Source organism: Arvicanthis niloticus, chromosome 19 (genome assembly GCF_011762505.2).
Source record: "Arvicanthis niloticus isolate mArvNil1 chromosome 19, mArvNil1.pat.X, whole genome shotgun sequence".
NCBI lineage: Eukaryota > Metazoa > Chordata > Mammalia > Rodentia > Muridae > Arvicanthis > Arvicanthis niloticus.
In genome coordinates, this window is record NC_047676.1 from 29278656 (window position 1) to 29295388 (window position 16733).

The 16733-nt window shown below is 38.4% G+C and overlaps 1 protein-coding gene across 1 annotated transcript in view; it reads right to left on the reverse strand.

Annotated features, from left to right (window-relative positions):
- Nucleotides 1-6669: 6669 nt before the first annotated feature.
- The window catches only part of Nup155 (nucleoporin 155), a 49771-nt gene continuing 39707 nt past the window's right edge, over nt 6670-16733 (reverse strand). Inside the window, exons 28-35 of the mRNA XM_034523421.2 lie at nt 15950-16104; nt 13672-13801; nt 12726-12839; nt 11512-11632; nt 10979-11089; nt 9965-10101; nt 8651-8757; nt 6670-7819 (exon numbers count right to left, since the gene is read on the reverse strand). Coding sequence (XP_034379312.1) covers nt 7681-7819; nt 8651-8757; nt 9965-10101; nt 10979-11089; nt 11512-11632; nt 12726-12839; nt 13672-13801; nt 15950-16104 — 1014 coding nt within the window. The 3' untranslated portion in view covers nt 6670-7680. The remainder of the gene's footprint in view (nt 7820-8650; nt 8758-9964; nt 10102-10978; nt 11090-11511; nt 11633-12725; nt 12840-13671; nt 13802-15949; nt 16105-16733) is intronic.

The following is a 16733-nucleotide window of genomic DNA, read 5'->3' on the forward strand; positions in this document are numbered from 1 at the left end:
GTATTACTCCGTTGTGTAAATGTACCACATGTATCCATTCTTCTGTTGAGGGACATCTGGGTTGTTTTCAGCTTCTGGCTATTATAAATAAGACTGCTATGAACATAGTGGAGCATGTGTCCTTGTTATATGTTGCAGGACCTTTTGGGTATATGCCCAAGAGTGGTATAGCTGGGTCTTCAGATAGAACTATTTGTAATTTTTTTGAAGAACAGCCAGATTGATTTACCAGCTTTCAGTCCCACCAGCAATGGAGGAGTGTTCCTCTTTCTCCACATCCTTGCCAGCATCTGTTGTCACCTGCATTTATCTTAGCCATTCTGATTGGTGTGAGGTGGAATCTCAGGGTCCTTTTGATTTGCATTTCCCTGATGACTAAGGATGTTGAACAATTAAGTGCTTCTCAGGCATTCATAATTTCTTGGTTGAGAATTCTTTGTTTAGCTCTGTACCTCATTTTTAATAGGCTTATTTGGTTCTCTGGAGTCTAACTTCTTGAGTTCTTTGTATATTTTGGATATCAGCCCTCTATAAGATGTAAGGTTGGTAAAGATATTTTCCTAATCTATGAGTTGTTTTGTCCCATTGAGAGTGTCCTTTGCCTTACAGAAGCTTCAGTTTTGTGAGGTCCCATTTGTCAATTGTTGATCTTAGAGCTTGAGCCATTGGTGTTGTTCAGGAAATTTTCCGCTGTGCCAATGTGTTTGAGATTCTTTCCTACTTTCTCTTCTATTAGATTCATCATTATCTGGTTTTATGTGGAGTTGATCCACTTGGACTTGAGCTTTGTATAAGAAGATAAGAATGGATCAATTTGCATTCTATATGCTAACCACCAGTTGAACCAGCACCATTTGTTGAAACTTTTTTTCCACTGGATGGTTTTGGCTTCTTTGTCAAAGATCAAGTGACCATAGGTGTGTGGGTTTATTTCTGGGTCTTCAATTCTATTCCATTGATCTACCTGCCTGTCTCTGTACCAATACCATGTAATTTATCACTATTGCTCTTAGCACAGCTTGATGGTGATTCCTCCAGAAGTTGAGAATGGTTTTCACTATCCTAGATTTTTTTTTGTTATTCCAAATGAATTTGAGACTTGCCCTATCTCTGTGAAGAATTGAATTTTTATAGGGATTTGCATTGAATCAGTAGATTGCTTTTGGGAAGATGGCCATTTTTACTGTTAATCCTGCTGATCCATCAGCAAGGGAAATCTTTTCATCTTCTGAGGTCTTCTTCAATCTCTTTCTTCAGAGACTTTGCCATACAGATCTTTCACTTGCTTGGTTAAGAGTCACACCAAAATATTTTGTATTATTTGTGACTATTGTGAAGGGTGTCATTTCCCTAATTACTTTCTCAGTCTGTTTATCCTCTGAATAGAGGAAGGCAACTGATTTAATTTTAAATCCAGTCTGTTTGCTGATGCTGTTTATCAGATGTAGTTCCCTGATGGAATTTTGGGGGTCGCTTATGTATACCATCATTATCACCTGCAAATAGTGATACCTTGACTTCTTCCTTTCCAACTTGTATCCCTTTGATCTCCTTTTTTTGTCTAATTGCTCTGGCTAGAACTTCAGAGTACTATATTGAATAGATAGGGGGAGAGTGGGCAGCCTTATCTTGTCCGATTTTAGTGAGATTGCTTCAAGTTTCTCTCCATTTAGTTTAATGTTGGCTATTGGTTTGCTGTACACTGCTTTTTATGTTTAGGTATGGACCTTGAATTCATGAAGGGGTGTTGTATTTTGTCAAAGGCCTTTTCAGCATCTAATGGGATGATTATGTGGTTTTTTTCCCCGAGTTTGTTTAGATAGTGGATTACATTGATAGATTTCTATATACTGAACTATAACCCCATCCCTGGGATGAAGCCTTCTTGATCATGGTGAATGATTCTTTTGATGTGTTCTTGGATTCGGTTTGCAAAAATTTTATTGAGTATTTTTGCATCAATATTCATAAGAAAAATTGGTCTGAACTTCTGTTTGGTCTTTGTGTGGTTTAGGTATCGGTGTAAGTAACTGTGGCTTCACAGAAAGGATTGGGTAGTGTTCCTTCTATTTTGTGAAATAATTTGAGAGGTATTAGTATTCGGTCTTCTTTGAAGGTCTGATAGAATTCTACACAAAAACATTCTAGCCCCAGGCCTTTTTTGGTTGGTAGACTTTTAATGACTGCTTCTATTTTCTTAGGGGTCATGGGACTGTTTAGTTGGTTTATCTGACCCTGATTTAACTTTGGTATCTGGTATGTCTAGAAAATCCTCCAATAAATGGGAGACATAACAACAGAAACGGAGGAAATTAAAAAAAAAATTAGATCCTATTACAAAGGCCTATACTCAAGAAAACTGGAAAATCTAGATGAAATGGGACTTTCTAGATAGATACCAGCACTTTTCTTATTCTCTTACCTTATATTTCATCTGCCATATTAGCACTGGTTGAGAATTCACTATCCATGATATAAGTGTTGGCAAGACAAAGACATTATGTTGTTTGTTTCTGCAACACTAATGAAACATTTAATTTTTCTTCCTTGTGATTTTAACTATTTGTTACAGGTGTCACAAATGCTTGCTGGGAATTTGACTATACGTCTTGGGGTGGTCTTGTACATCCAGCTCTGTCGCGGCCCGCACTGCCCGGCTTTGTGGGCCAAAATGTTTCGGCCTGCTCCGCTCCATGCTTGGCAGCCACTGTGTCATTGCCCAAGCTGCCGCTCCGGTCCGAGGGTCAGGGTCGAGAGAGAGAGAGAGAGAGAGAGAGAGAGAGAGAGAGAGAGAGAGAGAGAGAGAGAGAGAGGATAAAGGGGAAGAGACGCGAAGAATGGAGACAAGACAGAAAGTCTGATCAAGTCTCGTTTATTGAAGGGAATTCTGAGCTATTTATACGCTTTTACCACGTGCCTTGCAGGTGTTGATATGATGTAATCCTTACAGGCGTCTATAGCGTGGACAGCACGTGCACCGCAATGCCTTGCAGGCGTGACTACCACGTGCGCCTGGCAGCTGGGGGCAGTAAACAGCAAAACAAGCTATGTGGGATAAACAATATACTTATCAGAGTGTGCTTCAGCCGTTATAGGCTTTTGAAAACTAAGTCTTTCATCAGGGTATATGGTTCCAGATGGCTGCAAAGTTGATCTAGCTGCTTTCTGCTAAAAGTCGGCTCCCAACACAGCTCTGGTTTCTATTTCTTGGATCTGTAGGCTTGCGGTTTTCATAAAATATAGCAAGTGGTTTTTGCAAGTGGATAGACAGATCTTGCATGCCTGGCATCCTGTTGGCAAAGTAATTTTTTCCAGTTTCATATGGTTAGGTGAGAATTCTAACTCTAAGACTGAATCCATGACTTGAGATAGTAAATCTGAGCCCATTGTAGATCTTTTTCTGTCAAACACACGTCTAGGGAAGAGCTAACCCAGTAACACTACCCACAGTCTTCCAGGAGTCTGGGGCAAAGAGACAAAGAATAAACATGAAAAGTGCAGCCACAGGGCATGATGATTTATGTCAGTAATCCTAGCATGTAGAAAACTAAGGCAACTTTTTAGTCAGATACTTGAATGAACAAGGTCTAACCATGAGGAAAGTCAGACTTTAGCTTTTTAGGGTTTGTCTGGTTTGGTTTCTGGGACAGTGTTTCTCTGTGTAGCCTTGGTTGTCCTGGAACTCATTCTGGAGATTGGGCTGGCCTCAAACTCATAGGGATGTACCTGCCTGTGCCTCCCGAGTGCTAGGACTAAAGACATGTGCCACCACTGCCCAGCCAGCTTTTCAGTTTTGACAGTCCATTCATCACGTGCTTAGCTCCAGATATTTGTTACTTTTATTGTTAATCTTCTAATCCTTACATGCTACCCTACCATTTCTTCTAAGGGTAAAGATGAAAGAAGGGATCAAACTAATGACTGGAAGACTACTACTGCTCACATGACTGTAGGCTTTAAAATGACACCAGAATAGACACTCAAATTTTGAACCAGTGAAATAACTGGACAGATATGTGTATAGTAGGAAACAGACTTGCTTAGAAATTGATGACTAATACATTTTGAGGGAGAGAAGACGTTCAAGATAATATATTCCTAATTTACAAAACCAGATAGTCAAGACTGAGGTAGCAAATAAAGGAACAAAACAGAGGGCGGAGTGCAGGGAGAAAGAAATACACAGAGGCTTGGTCAGGCTTCCACAGAAAGCTTTACAAGTCCATGAATCTATGCTAGACTGTATGGGTTGGAGATTCGCTATCAGGATCCTGGATCCTACATAGTAGGATTAATTTAAAATACAAAAATCATGGCAACTGTGAGATACTTAATTTCAAACATGCTGTTTAGTGTTATGGAAATGATTTAAAATGAGAAAGTAAAACCAATAGCAGTTAACATTTACTATCTGAAGAAAAAGAATAGATAAGGCAATTTAAAAAGTGTTAGTTCTTACAAAATTTAGTTTTAAGAATTTTATCATTTAGCTTCAACCAGTTCACTTATAGATGGAGAAAACCAAACTCTTAAGAGTTTAAAAAAGGTTTAGTAGAATAGTCTAAAAATTTTTATTATTAAGATAATTTAAGAAAAGATATTAATAAAGACTATTAAATAAACACTAATCTCTTTCAAAAACTCAGATTTAGGGTTGTGGTTCATTTATTTGCTATGACTGTATCACCACCAGTGAAGGAGAAGAGCAACACAGACACACAAAACATCCTAAGGAAGAAAATAAACAATCTATCTGAGATTAAGCTAGCTATAAAACATAAAGAAAGGCTTATGTGATTTTATGTTCAACGAAGAAGTCACTAGTTAATAACTGAAAATCTGTCAAACCCATATTACACGCAAATCAGGTCAATGTGTATCTTGCATAAACTCATAGTTTCTCTCTTCCCTAACCATTATGCCTTACTGAAACTATCTAAAAATATATTACAACACCTTCAGTGACCCAACTATCCACAATAAATACACTTTCCTAAGATGTTCTACCAATGAATCACTCATTGACTGTATATATGCACTACTTACAGTATAAAGATTAGGCATTGACCAAAGTCTGAGAACAAAATATTCTTACATAGTGGATAATATGCTAGAACGCTGCCATTGTTGCATCTGACCACAGACTTCTAGGATCAGCATCCCTTTGGAGGGTCAAATCAGACGTCTGAATGGACAGGCCATTTAGATAATTTCATTTGATTAATGTTCAAGTTTTAGCGACAATGAACTAGCAGTGTCTTTTCTTTTAGGAAGGCCATTACAAACATTCCCTGTAAGAGTGCTAGCATATGTGTGTATAGCTGCATCTCTATTTTCAATACTCCTACCTACACATCCTAAGTGCAGTCATTAGATGCAAGAGCTACCTCACCCAGATGATTAAGTATATGTAACATACATATTAATATGTAAACACACTTACAACAGAACTCGAGATAGTGTCATGTATTTCTAGCAGAAATGGATCCACATCTAAATTAAAGCATTTAAACAAGACCTTCATTTAAAATAAGCATGACAGAAATTTAAATGCATAAAACATTAAAATATCAAATGCATTCATTTTATAGACTACAAAGTTACTTAAGATGAAAAGCTGAAAAACATGAGGTAGTGACACCCAATCAGCATTACTTTGATCTTTTATGAAATATACATTCAAAGACTGTAAGTGAAAGTGGAGCTGAATTCTAAGGTATTGTGGAAAAAGAAATCCATCACAGGAAAAGATAAAGGTAGAAATATATTCAAGATATATTTACAAAACTAACCAATTTCTATCAGTGACAACAAACAGAAGAGAATACTCCCAATAGCATAAATAGGAGTGGAAACTGGGTGTGGTGGCACATGCTTGGATTTCCAGTACTTGTGAAGTCTGAGGCAGAGGATCATCGTGTGTTTGCAGCTAGCCGGGGCTATATAATGAGACAAAAAAAAAAAAAAAAAAAGGGGGGGGGGTTGCGGTAAGGACTAGGAACGTAACTCAGTTGATAAGGTGCTCACCTTATGGAACTCCAGGTTTACCACCTTGCACCACAAAAGTGGGCACTGTGAAGCATGACTACAGTCTTAGCACTCAGGTGGTGGAGGCCAGAGGATCAGAAATTCAAGATCACTCTAGGCAGTTAGAGTTTGACACTAGCCTAGGCTATGTCAGAATCTGTTGCAAAAATAAAATAAACAATAGAAAGCAGCTGTTTTTTCTTTTTCTTTTTTTCTCTTTTTTTTTTGGTTGGCCTTAGTCCTCAGTCTTTCCCTTTGTCTTTGATAATAATTTGGAACACTTAGTTTAGTTAGCTCTTTTAACATGTTAAAAATAATTCAGGGGTTGAGGCTATACCTTCAGTGAAAGCTCACTGCTTAGCATGAAAACCCTGTATTCAACCCACCAGTATTAAAAAAACAAAAACAAATTAGATTACTAACAATGTTGCTTTATACACTATGTCTTAGATAAAACTTGTGGTTATTGGTTAAAAAAAAAAGAGGGGAGGGGAGTTGGAAAAATCAAATTGAGAGGGAACTCATCCATATAGAAAACAGGAGTTCAAGTGGGTTGATCAGTAAGACGTAAGTCTGGATCCACTGAAAAGATGATTAAAACACAAAGACAGGCATTTATGCCACAGTTTTTGCTGCTTAAAGCATACAATTTGACAGTGAGGGTTCTAAGGAAACAGTAGTCATTGTATAGCTGTGTGTGGCTGAATTGTAACTCCATATGGAGACCAGACTGGTCGTGAACTCTGAGTCTCCCCTTCCCCTCCTCCCAAGTGCTGCCATTAAAGGCGAGCACCACCACAGCTGGCTGATCATGAAGGTTTCAAGTACACACAAGTGTTACAAGTTTATCACATGCTCAAACAATCCTGTATATACAATCAACATACATACATATCCTGTGCACACATGTATAAATGTATACATAAAATCTAACATACAGATTTATGGTGAGAGGGAGAGGGGAAAAGAGAGGGAACATAAAGGGCTGTTAACTGGTAAAATTAGTGGTTCAAGGAGATTTCTAAAAAAATTAAGTTAAAAATGAATAATTAAGAACTATTATAGAATCTAACACTATAGGAACAGACCCAGCCTATAAGGTGTTTTTATTGTTCTTGTTGTTGTTGGTTTTAGAACAATGTTTCCTGTGCAGCCCTGGGCCTGGAAATCTCAGTGAGTTCTAGAGATCCACCTGCCACTGCTTCCCCAAGTGTTGGATTCAAAGGCATGTGCCACCAAGCCTGGCATAGCCTACAAGTTTTAATTCTAACACCCTACATAAACCTGGAGATAAATAATACAAATTCAAAATTGTTAGCATTAGTAAAATTCAAAATCTTTGTGTGTCATAATCATACATAATCTTATTTCAGCTTTTTATAAACTGATGTGTTTGTGTGTGGTACTGACTTTTTACATAGTATACAAACATTTTACCACTGAGCTACAGATCTGGGCCCAACCTATCAATTAAAAAAAAAAAATACTAGTCATAAAAAAACAAATCATTTGGCAAATGTACTATTTGTAGATAACTATCATTCATTAAAAAAAATTCCTACCAAGATTCTTAGATACAACACCTGATTTTCGGACCCAGCTGAGCTTTTATTTTATAGACCAAAATGCAAGCAAGAAAATATACTACAGTAATCAATGGAGCCGTTCCAACTTGGCTTGGAGGGATTTAAAATTCCCAGTGATGGCTTGTACTGCTACTGAAGAACTCATTGACTGAAGTTCAACCAGATAACCACAGACGGCATCCAGGCAGAGATTTGTAAACCTTCTCCTGTAACAAGAAAGACATCAGGTCACTCACTTACTTTTGATTTCTTATTATGTATTCATTTATTTTTATGTGTATGAGTGTTTTGCCTGCATGTGTGTATGTGCACCATGTATCTGTCCAGCACCCTCAGAAGCTAGAAGAGGGCACCAGATACCCTGCAACTGTTGTTATGAATGGTCCTGAGCTGCTATGTGGTTGCTGGGACATGAATGCAGGACCTCTGCAAAAGCAGAAAGTATTCTTAATCACTGAGACCTTGCTTGCTTCAGACCCTCAACCAGCTACAGTTAAACCCATTTCTTTCAAAGAGGTGTTTCAGATCAAGATTTGATTAACTTTCTTAGAGTCCCAGTAAAAAGCAAGGATTCCATAACTCAGTAAATGGTGTGTAAATAGTGAGTGCTTCAAAACAGAAAGAGGAACGTCCCAAGGCCAGCTACCCCCAGGCTACCTATCATTTTCAACTGAAGACTGTCAGGACCATTCCTATTAACAACATTTACATTCTCTCAGGTTTCTAAAAATACCTTGAAATCATACCACAAATGTAAAACTGAAATGTCTTGGTTCTATGTCATTACACCAAAAGCAAAGGAACACGCAGTAGTTCATAAACTACTTTCACTTTAGAAAATCTAGCATCACAGTAGAAACTGTTCTGGTCTTTCGTGAATGCTAATGGTTAGGTTATCACTCAGATAGTATTGCTAATGTACTTAAGATGGCCCCCAAAGTTCTAGAGCATTCCACATACATTCCTAAACTTTCACACAGGTACTCAGTAGAAATAATTAAAAATTTTCCACAATATAATATTTAATTTTTAGTTACCTCTCACAATTTAAGACTAGGCTAGGATTCTCAACATATCTTGTTAACAGTACATGGATACAATCCAAAAGGTGCAGTGGGCTTTTCACTCTGTTCCAGAATGGATCCTATGAAAAGAGAAAAAAAAGTATGTATGTATGTATACACAGTCAGAGATTCTCTTATAACTTATCAAATGTGTGTGTATTTTTCCTAATTATTTATATTAATTAAAGTCTGTGGAGTCTATTTTTAATTTCTATTAAAAAGCATTAGAAGCTGAACATGTGATACTTCTGATCCCCAATGTCCTTATTCCCCAGACCCTGGAGGCAGAGACAAGCAGACTCTGGGAGTTTAAGATCACCCCAACTTCTAGATCAGCCAAAGCTACATAGTGAGATCCCGTTTCAAAAAACCAACACTCCCCTGCACCCAGATATGTAGTTCCTAAATTATATACTAGATTAAGGTCAACATTTGAAATAAAGACCGTATTTGTGAAGTGGGTTTAGCAGGGCACACCTTTAATTCCAGCACTAGGGAGGCAGAGGCAGGCAGTTCGAGGCCAGCCTGGTCTACAGAGTGAGTTCCAGGACAGCTAGGGCTATACAGAGAAACCCTGTCTCAAAACAAAAACAAAAACAAAAAAACCCCCAAACCCCCCCATCTCCCAAAAAAGCCAGCTTGGACTATATATGGCAAGACCCTGTCTCAGGAAACCAAAAAACACTGATAGATAACATTATTGCACTCACACATGCACAGCTCTCTCATACTGTATAGGGTGTCCCACTGAATGCACAGCTAGAAAGCCCCAGGACACCTGTCTCTGCCTTTCCAGTACAGGGATTAGAAACATACACCATTGCATTTAGTTTTTATAGGGCTCAAGGAATCAAACTTGGGATGAGAAGCACTTTATTGGCTGAGTACTGCCCTATCCCTTACAAAAGGTTTTTAAAAATGAGGTCACGTATAAATGTGCTGCTGTTTGTGTGCTTAAGTCAAGTAGCTGAGAATTATCGTCTGGTGCTACAGCACTAGTTAAACATGTGCAAGGCCATAGGATTTGATCCCCCCCAAATAGTTCCTACTTTGGATAATCTATGAAGATGAGAGTAAACACAAATAATTATGCTTACCAATATAAAATATTAGCACTTCATTTTAGTTATGATATACAGCAAAACAACTCTCAGTTAAGAGTCCATAGTTTATTTTACTTGCACTGTTGAAGCGTATCTCCACTAAAAACATTCAATCTAAATAATAACACATTTACATATGCAGTACCTCACTCTGTATCTTGGAAGATCAGTTTGCTTTCCTTACCCGTGATTTGAAGAGCTGATCATAAACTTCTAGTAGCCTAGGTAAAGGCACACCGATTTCATTCATGGTCTGTATCACAAACCCCACATCCCAGTTTAAAGTACAAACTTGCTGCTCCAAGAACTGCACAATAAAATCTGGGGGAAAAGTCAGAAATAAGAATTATTAAAGGTTTACTTTTATTTCTTAACACTATGAGTGCTTTGCCTGCATGTATGCATATATGCCATATGTATACTTGGTGTTAGTGGAGGCCAGAAATGAGCATCTCCTAGAACTGCAGTTACATACCTTTGTGAGCACACATAAGGATGCTGGGAAATGAACTCAGGTCCTCAGCAAAAACAAGTGTTCTTATTGCTAAGCCAGCTACCAAGTCCCAGAAATTTGGACTTTTAACTCTTGATATAGTAAACTGTCCAATTGTTTTATAAATATGAGTAGTTTCAAGTGGCTATTTGAAGAATTTCAGACCTATTTGAGGGCTAATAAGGTAGGTCATTTGGGAAAATGTTTCTCTTTAAAGCATGAAAACATGATTTTAACAACATATGAGCTTGTAATTTTAGCACCAAGGAGCTGAAGATAGGTGGGTTCCTGTGGCCTGCTCACCAATCAAGAACCAGAACTAGGAACACTCCAGGCTATCTCCTCACTCAGTCTCCAATTTCTCTCTCTCCCCCCCCCCCCAGGAGAATACTCCATATTCATGTCTGTGAACATGTATGAGCACCTACACCTATGAGAGCATTGGTTTTCCAACAGTATAATCACTTAAAGTATATTGTTTATCAGTAAACATAATTCCAAAATGATACTGAAACTTGAAGAGCTATTCAAAAAAAATTCATAGTCAACTGTTCATTAACAAATTCTGTTATCCTCCAGGGATTTTTCTTCTGTAGAGTCAGAATTAAATAGATGAGTAGCAAAAAGAAATTCTATAGGCCAATGAAGTTTTCCAATGGAGAAAAACTATTAAACAGGAAATCAGATAGCAAGATCACTGCTTACCCAGAGGGAAAAAACGGGGTGTGCCAGCATAGATTTTGCCAAGGAGGACAAGCTTGAGGCTAAGAGCATGCATTCGATCTGACGAGCTCAACGCTACGCTATCATTCAATTCTGGAAGAGACGTGTCAATAGAAATCATGATTACTTTAAATGTGATATGTTTACATTGATTACTTAATTCCTTAAAGATGCAAAATACTTCAGGACTGATGTCTACATTGATGTAAATAACAGATTCTGTACTTCTGGGTATCACTGGTTACTGGTAATGGTTAATGGTACTGGTTACAAGATTATGAGTGAAATGTGTAAATTATGAGGTGGTATACCCTATATACCCTATAAGCTGTATACCCTATCACAAATATTCACCAGGGTCATACTGTACAATCATCTGTGCACCATGTATGCACCATGTATTCACTGTATGCACACATTCTCCATCTCCTTTCTAGTAGGTATATATGCTAGCAGCTTATATTCTTCTGGATCCCTAGAAAATATATAATAACGTATCCTTTAACTGAACTTACCTTTCTCTATGATATCTTGCCAAAGTGTGTGTACCAATATGGGATCTGAATAACCAGCGCAATGAATGATTGCAAGTTTACATTCTGCAAGTTTAAAAGGGTCAGCAAATTCCCCATAAAGCTGTGGGAAAGAAATATCAAAATTAAACATTCAACTACGGGATAGTGTTTAGAGATATTAAGTGAAATATACCTTTCAATTAAAAACAATTAAACATATAAAATATGTTACAAGATGAGTAGCCATTATACAAAATATTTAGTAACAAGTATTTTAAAATATGTGCATGCACGCACAAGATACACTAGGAATGGGACCCCAGTTTAAATGTGAATACACTTAGTCCAAGGGAAATTTTACACAAAATTTTTAACAATACCAAGTGTTTCAATGGTGACTCAGTACATAAGATCACATGTAGAATTTTCCACTTGCAGTGTTGTGCTAGTTAGTGCTCAAAGTTTCAGCTTTGGAACTTTTCTTTTGAGACAGGGTCTTCATTTGTACTCTCAATCAGGTTTCAGCATGCCACGTGCTATTTTAGGAGCTCGGGAGGCAGAGGCAGGCAAATCTGGGAATTTGAGGCCAACTTGGTCTACAGCGCAAGTTCCAGGACAACCAACGCCACACAGAGAAACCATGTACAAAGCACTTGGAACCATGTACAAGAAGAGTGTCTGTAGAAGAAGACACTGTAAGAACCATGAAGAGGAAAAGACGCTCAACTAGATAGACAAAAATAAACCACGAAGCTATCAATGATCTGGCTCTAAGCTGCGTGTGATGGCACAAGCAGCCTGAAATGCCAGCAGGGGCAGGAATGCCACAAATTCAACACCAGCAGGGTCTTCAAACACCAAAGCAAACTTTAACGACCAAACAACAACAGCAACAACAAAAGTCTTCTGTTCTGGCAGGAATAGCTCTGCCTTTTCTAGGAGTCATACTAAAGTCATGTGCAGCAGCTGGAACTTATCGGGCCAGTGACAAGCTGTCAAAGAGAACCTCAGTTACGCACCCATGAAGCAAATCAATCTCCCCCGCCCCAGTGTCTCTGTCTGTCTGTCTGTCTGTCTGTCTGTCTGTCTGTCTCTCTCTCTCTCTCACACACACACACACACACACACACACACACACACACACACACACACACACACACAGGATTTCTAAAAGCAAAGTAACTATCCCAGGAATTTCACTGGATTTCTGTTACCTTAGTAATGTCCATGAGCTCAGAATCCAGCTGAGAAATTGCATCCTGCACTGAAGAATGATGGGAGTACTGCCTTTGTAGTGTCTCTTGTATCTGAAGTTGGATCCTAGCAACCTAGTATCAACAGAAAATAAATACAATGTATTAATATCTTTATAGTACTCAACAGGTATTTGAAGAAATAAGAAATAATCTCTTGTCCAAAAGTTTAAGTTGCTAAAGTAAAGGGAGTCTATTAATACTACAGACTTATATTGTAAGAGACTATCCTTTCAAGGAAACTAATGCCACAGGAAATGAGATGTGACAAGGAATACTGCTCCCCAAACTCACTGCCATTAGTAACTCAATGACCACTGACAAATTTCTAGGCTGGATCTCCAGCTGCCAATGCCACTGGACCTAAGTCACTCCAGAAATGAGAAAGGGAAGTCAATCTTTTATGTCAGGGCTATGGTTTTCAAAGAGTAAATGTGCATCTTGTAAAGTTTATCTTTTCTTCCTCCACCAGATAACAGAGTGCATTCCGAATGTGAACATGAGAAGGAAAGCCAGCAGGACATTTACCTAATTTTTGTAAGAAATAACCTCTTTCGTTTAGACAACAATAAGATTTTTAAATTTCAGTTAAAGCTGCTCAGTCTACTCCTTACATTTACTTATTAGATAGAATACGTGATAAATGCCACGTGATCCAACTGCTGCTCATCAGTTGAGAAAATGAAAAATAAAAATTACGGATAAGCCAAGGGAGAATCTTCCAAATTATGCCTTTATGTCCTAAACACCGTTTCCTTAACATTTACATCCAAACACGACATAGGTACACATTCATAGGCAGACACGTTTAGAATTAACAATGACTTCAGCAGAACTCGAGTCATGGTTAAGAGCAGACCGTAGTGTAACTCTTCTACATGACGAAGCCTAAGTATTTAGTACTTACTTCCATTTTCTCTTCTAATTCATGCAGAAATTCACCATCTGCAGCTATGGAAGAAATGGCAGTGGAACTCTTCGCACTAAGAATGGCTCGAGCAATGTATTCTAGTCGCTGCTGAAGTGAAATTTCTGTGCTAGGAAGAAAAATTTGTAAATTTAGCTACAGTTTCTTAAGATTCAAATATATCAAGTAAGACATACTATTTTAAGACCAGAATACAAAAGGCTTTTGAAGAAATACAAAAAATTATTATTATTGTTGTTGTTATTATCATTTTTTTTTTCAACACCGGGCCTCACTATACAGACTGCCTGACTGGCCTGGAACAGGCATTAATCTTCTTGCCTCCACCTCCTAAGTTCTGGAATTACATTCACTGTCATGTTTGGCCAATTACTTTAGCTTTCTAGTAATAAGTTCATGACTTTAGGTAACAAATACTCATGCTTATGTCAAAACCAGGAAATTCTGCTGTTACTGGAATCACTGGGTATCCTACATTGGGAAGCATGTTACTGGGAAAGTTGGGGTTCCCTTTTGTGTGTTTCTGGTTTCATTAATTAAAGAATTAAAATATGGATTAGAAAGAAGCCTCAAGGACAATTTTATCACTGTTTAAGAGAAAAGCAACAGAGCAGGTAAGCTGCAAACCCTGGCAGCTGCCTGGGGGAGGAAGATGAAGAAAATAAAAGGAAAACCAGTATTATTTAGAAGTGGTCATGTGAGGAGCTAGGAGAGTCAGAGGCAAAGACAGGTAGATCTCTGTGACACGGAGGCTAGACACAGATAGAATGATAAAGGCTTTTTTGAATTGGGGATTCAAGGCTTTGGGAAAATATAGATTAAAAAAAAAAAACAGTAATCAAGAAAAGTGACTATAGCAAGGCAATGATTTCTTCAAAAATAAGTGGATTGTCTCATTAAGAAAACAATTAATCCTCCCTGTTCCTAGCATGTCTTCAGGTGAATTAGCTTTCCTATAGCCTAGACTCATAGACAGATGACTAACAGAACAACTGGATTAAAACATTTACTGTCACATAATAGTGTATATATTTCATCTTAGGAGCAAATCAGAATGTCATGACTTTCTTGGCCAGAAAAAGAAACAAGTTAGGGACTGGAGATGGCTCAGAGGTTAAAAGCACTGACTGCTGTTCCAGAGGTCCTGAGTTCAATTCCCAGCAACCACAGTGTCTAGTACCCTCTTCTGGTGTGTTTGAAGACAGTGACAGTGTACTCACATATATAAAATAAAATAAAATAAAATAAAATAAATACAATCTTAAAAAAAAGACAGACACAACTTTCCCTTAATGGGACTCAACAGAATCCTGACATCCATCTTCAGTGGTCTCCCAAGACTACTTTAACACCCCCGGAACATCTGAGATGCTAGAATTACTTAAGAGACCAGATGAAACTGCAGATGCATGAAACTCTTTCAGCAAGGAAACAAATAAGCTGATTCACTCATTGGGAACCTCTCAGATCAACCAGTATTAAACCACCTTTTGCAGGCTGCTGACAAGCTAACTCAGCAGACACAGGCAATTTCTACCTAGCCTCACGTCTCAAGTTTGACCTAGGGTGGAAAGAGAGACTGAGTACCTCAGGCTGTCCTTTGACCTTCACACGAGGTGTGGCACCTATGCACCCATACTGATACACAAATGGAATATAATAGAAAATAGGCTGCAAACCCAGGTCTAATCTGCATCAGAGAAAAACTAGCTTCCTTTCTTTTCAAGGCCTCACGTGGCAGGCGTGATGCATTCCTTTAATTGTTCCCACTTGAAGTTACACATAAAGTGCTCCATGAATTTAGGGACTAAAAGAGATTTCCTTTCCCCCCCCTGTAGTCACTATCTCCACTCCAATTAAACTAAACATTTTTTAAAAATCTTTTTAAAAATAATTTTATGGATATGAGCACGTTGTCACTGACACACCAGAAGAGGGCATCAGATCCCGTTACAGATGGCTGTGAGCCACCATGTGGTTGCTGGGAACTGATCTCAAAGCCTCTGGAAGAGCAGTCAGTGCTCTTAACCACTGAGCTATCTCTCTAGCCCCCTAAATTAAAAATTTACAAGTTAATAAATAAAGGCCTAAAGAGATGTCTCAGCTTCCATGTCAGGCAGCTCACAAATGCCCACAGCTCAAGTTCTAGATGATCTGATGCTCTATAGCCTCTGGGCAGATGCAAACACACACACACACACACACACAAAGAGCTCTATCCTACTCTGAAAATGAGACTCTCTGATGCCTTCCTTACCTGTGCATGTCAGCCAACTTGGACAGGACCCGAGCAGCACTGCTGAAACTCCTGTTCTTCTCATAATACCTCCAGAGTAAATCCATATAGCGGACTCGGTTTTGATCCACTTTGGCCATTCGGACAAGATGTGGCTCAAGAAATGGAGACGCAATCTAGAAATTGCAGTGGCACAGAAAATGTTTGCGATCACCTAGGTGCTTTTAAAGTAGAAACCAGTGTTTTGTGTTCTACCAGTGGGCTACCCACACAGCCTTTACCCATTCTTCTGATGTAAGATCTCTCCACTGCCTGGGCTAACCTCCTGGGTTCAAATGAACATAAGTGCGAGTGTGCGCACTTACACACACATACACATCACATACACATACAGGCACGTGTATATATAAAACTGAATATAACATCAATAGGTGAAGCAGAAAATTTACTCAGTACAAGTGATTTTCATTATACTAATGAAGAACTTTCTGTAACATACTAATAAATAAATTTGCTGTAAAATTCTAATTCTTTTAATGAACTTTGATAATACAGTTACTGACTCTTGGCTCAAACGGCACCCTTGGCACTAACAAGTCTTAAGTTTATACATCAATGAACAATAAGACTTAGAAAGGAAAATGTTTGGCTGAGTGTGACGGCACATGCCTTTCATACCAGCACTCAGGAGGCAGATGTAGGCGATCTCTGTGAGTTTGAGTGCAGCCTGGTCTACTGATCTCGTGCCAGGCATCCAGTGACTTAAAAAAGAGCCTAATTACTATTCCAAAGACTTCTACCCAAC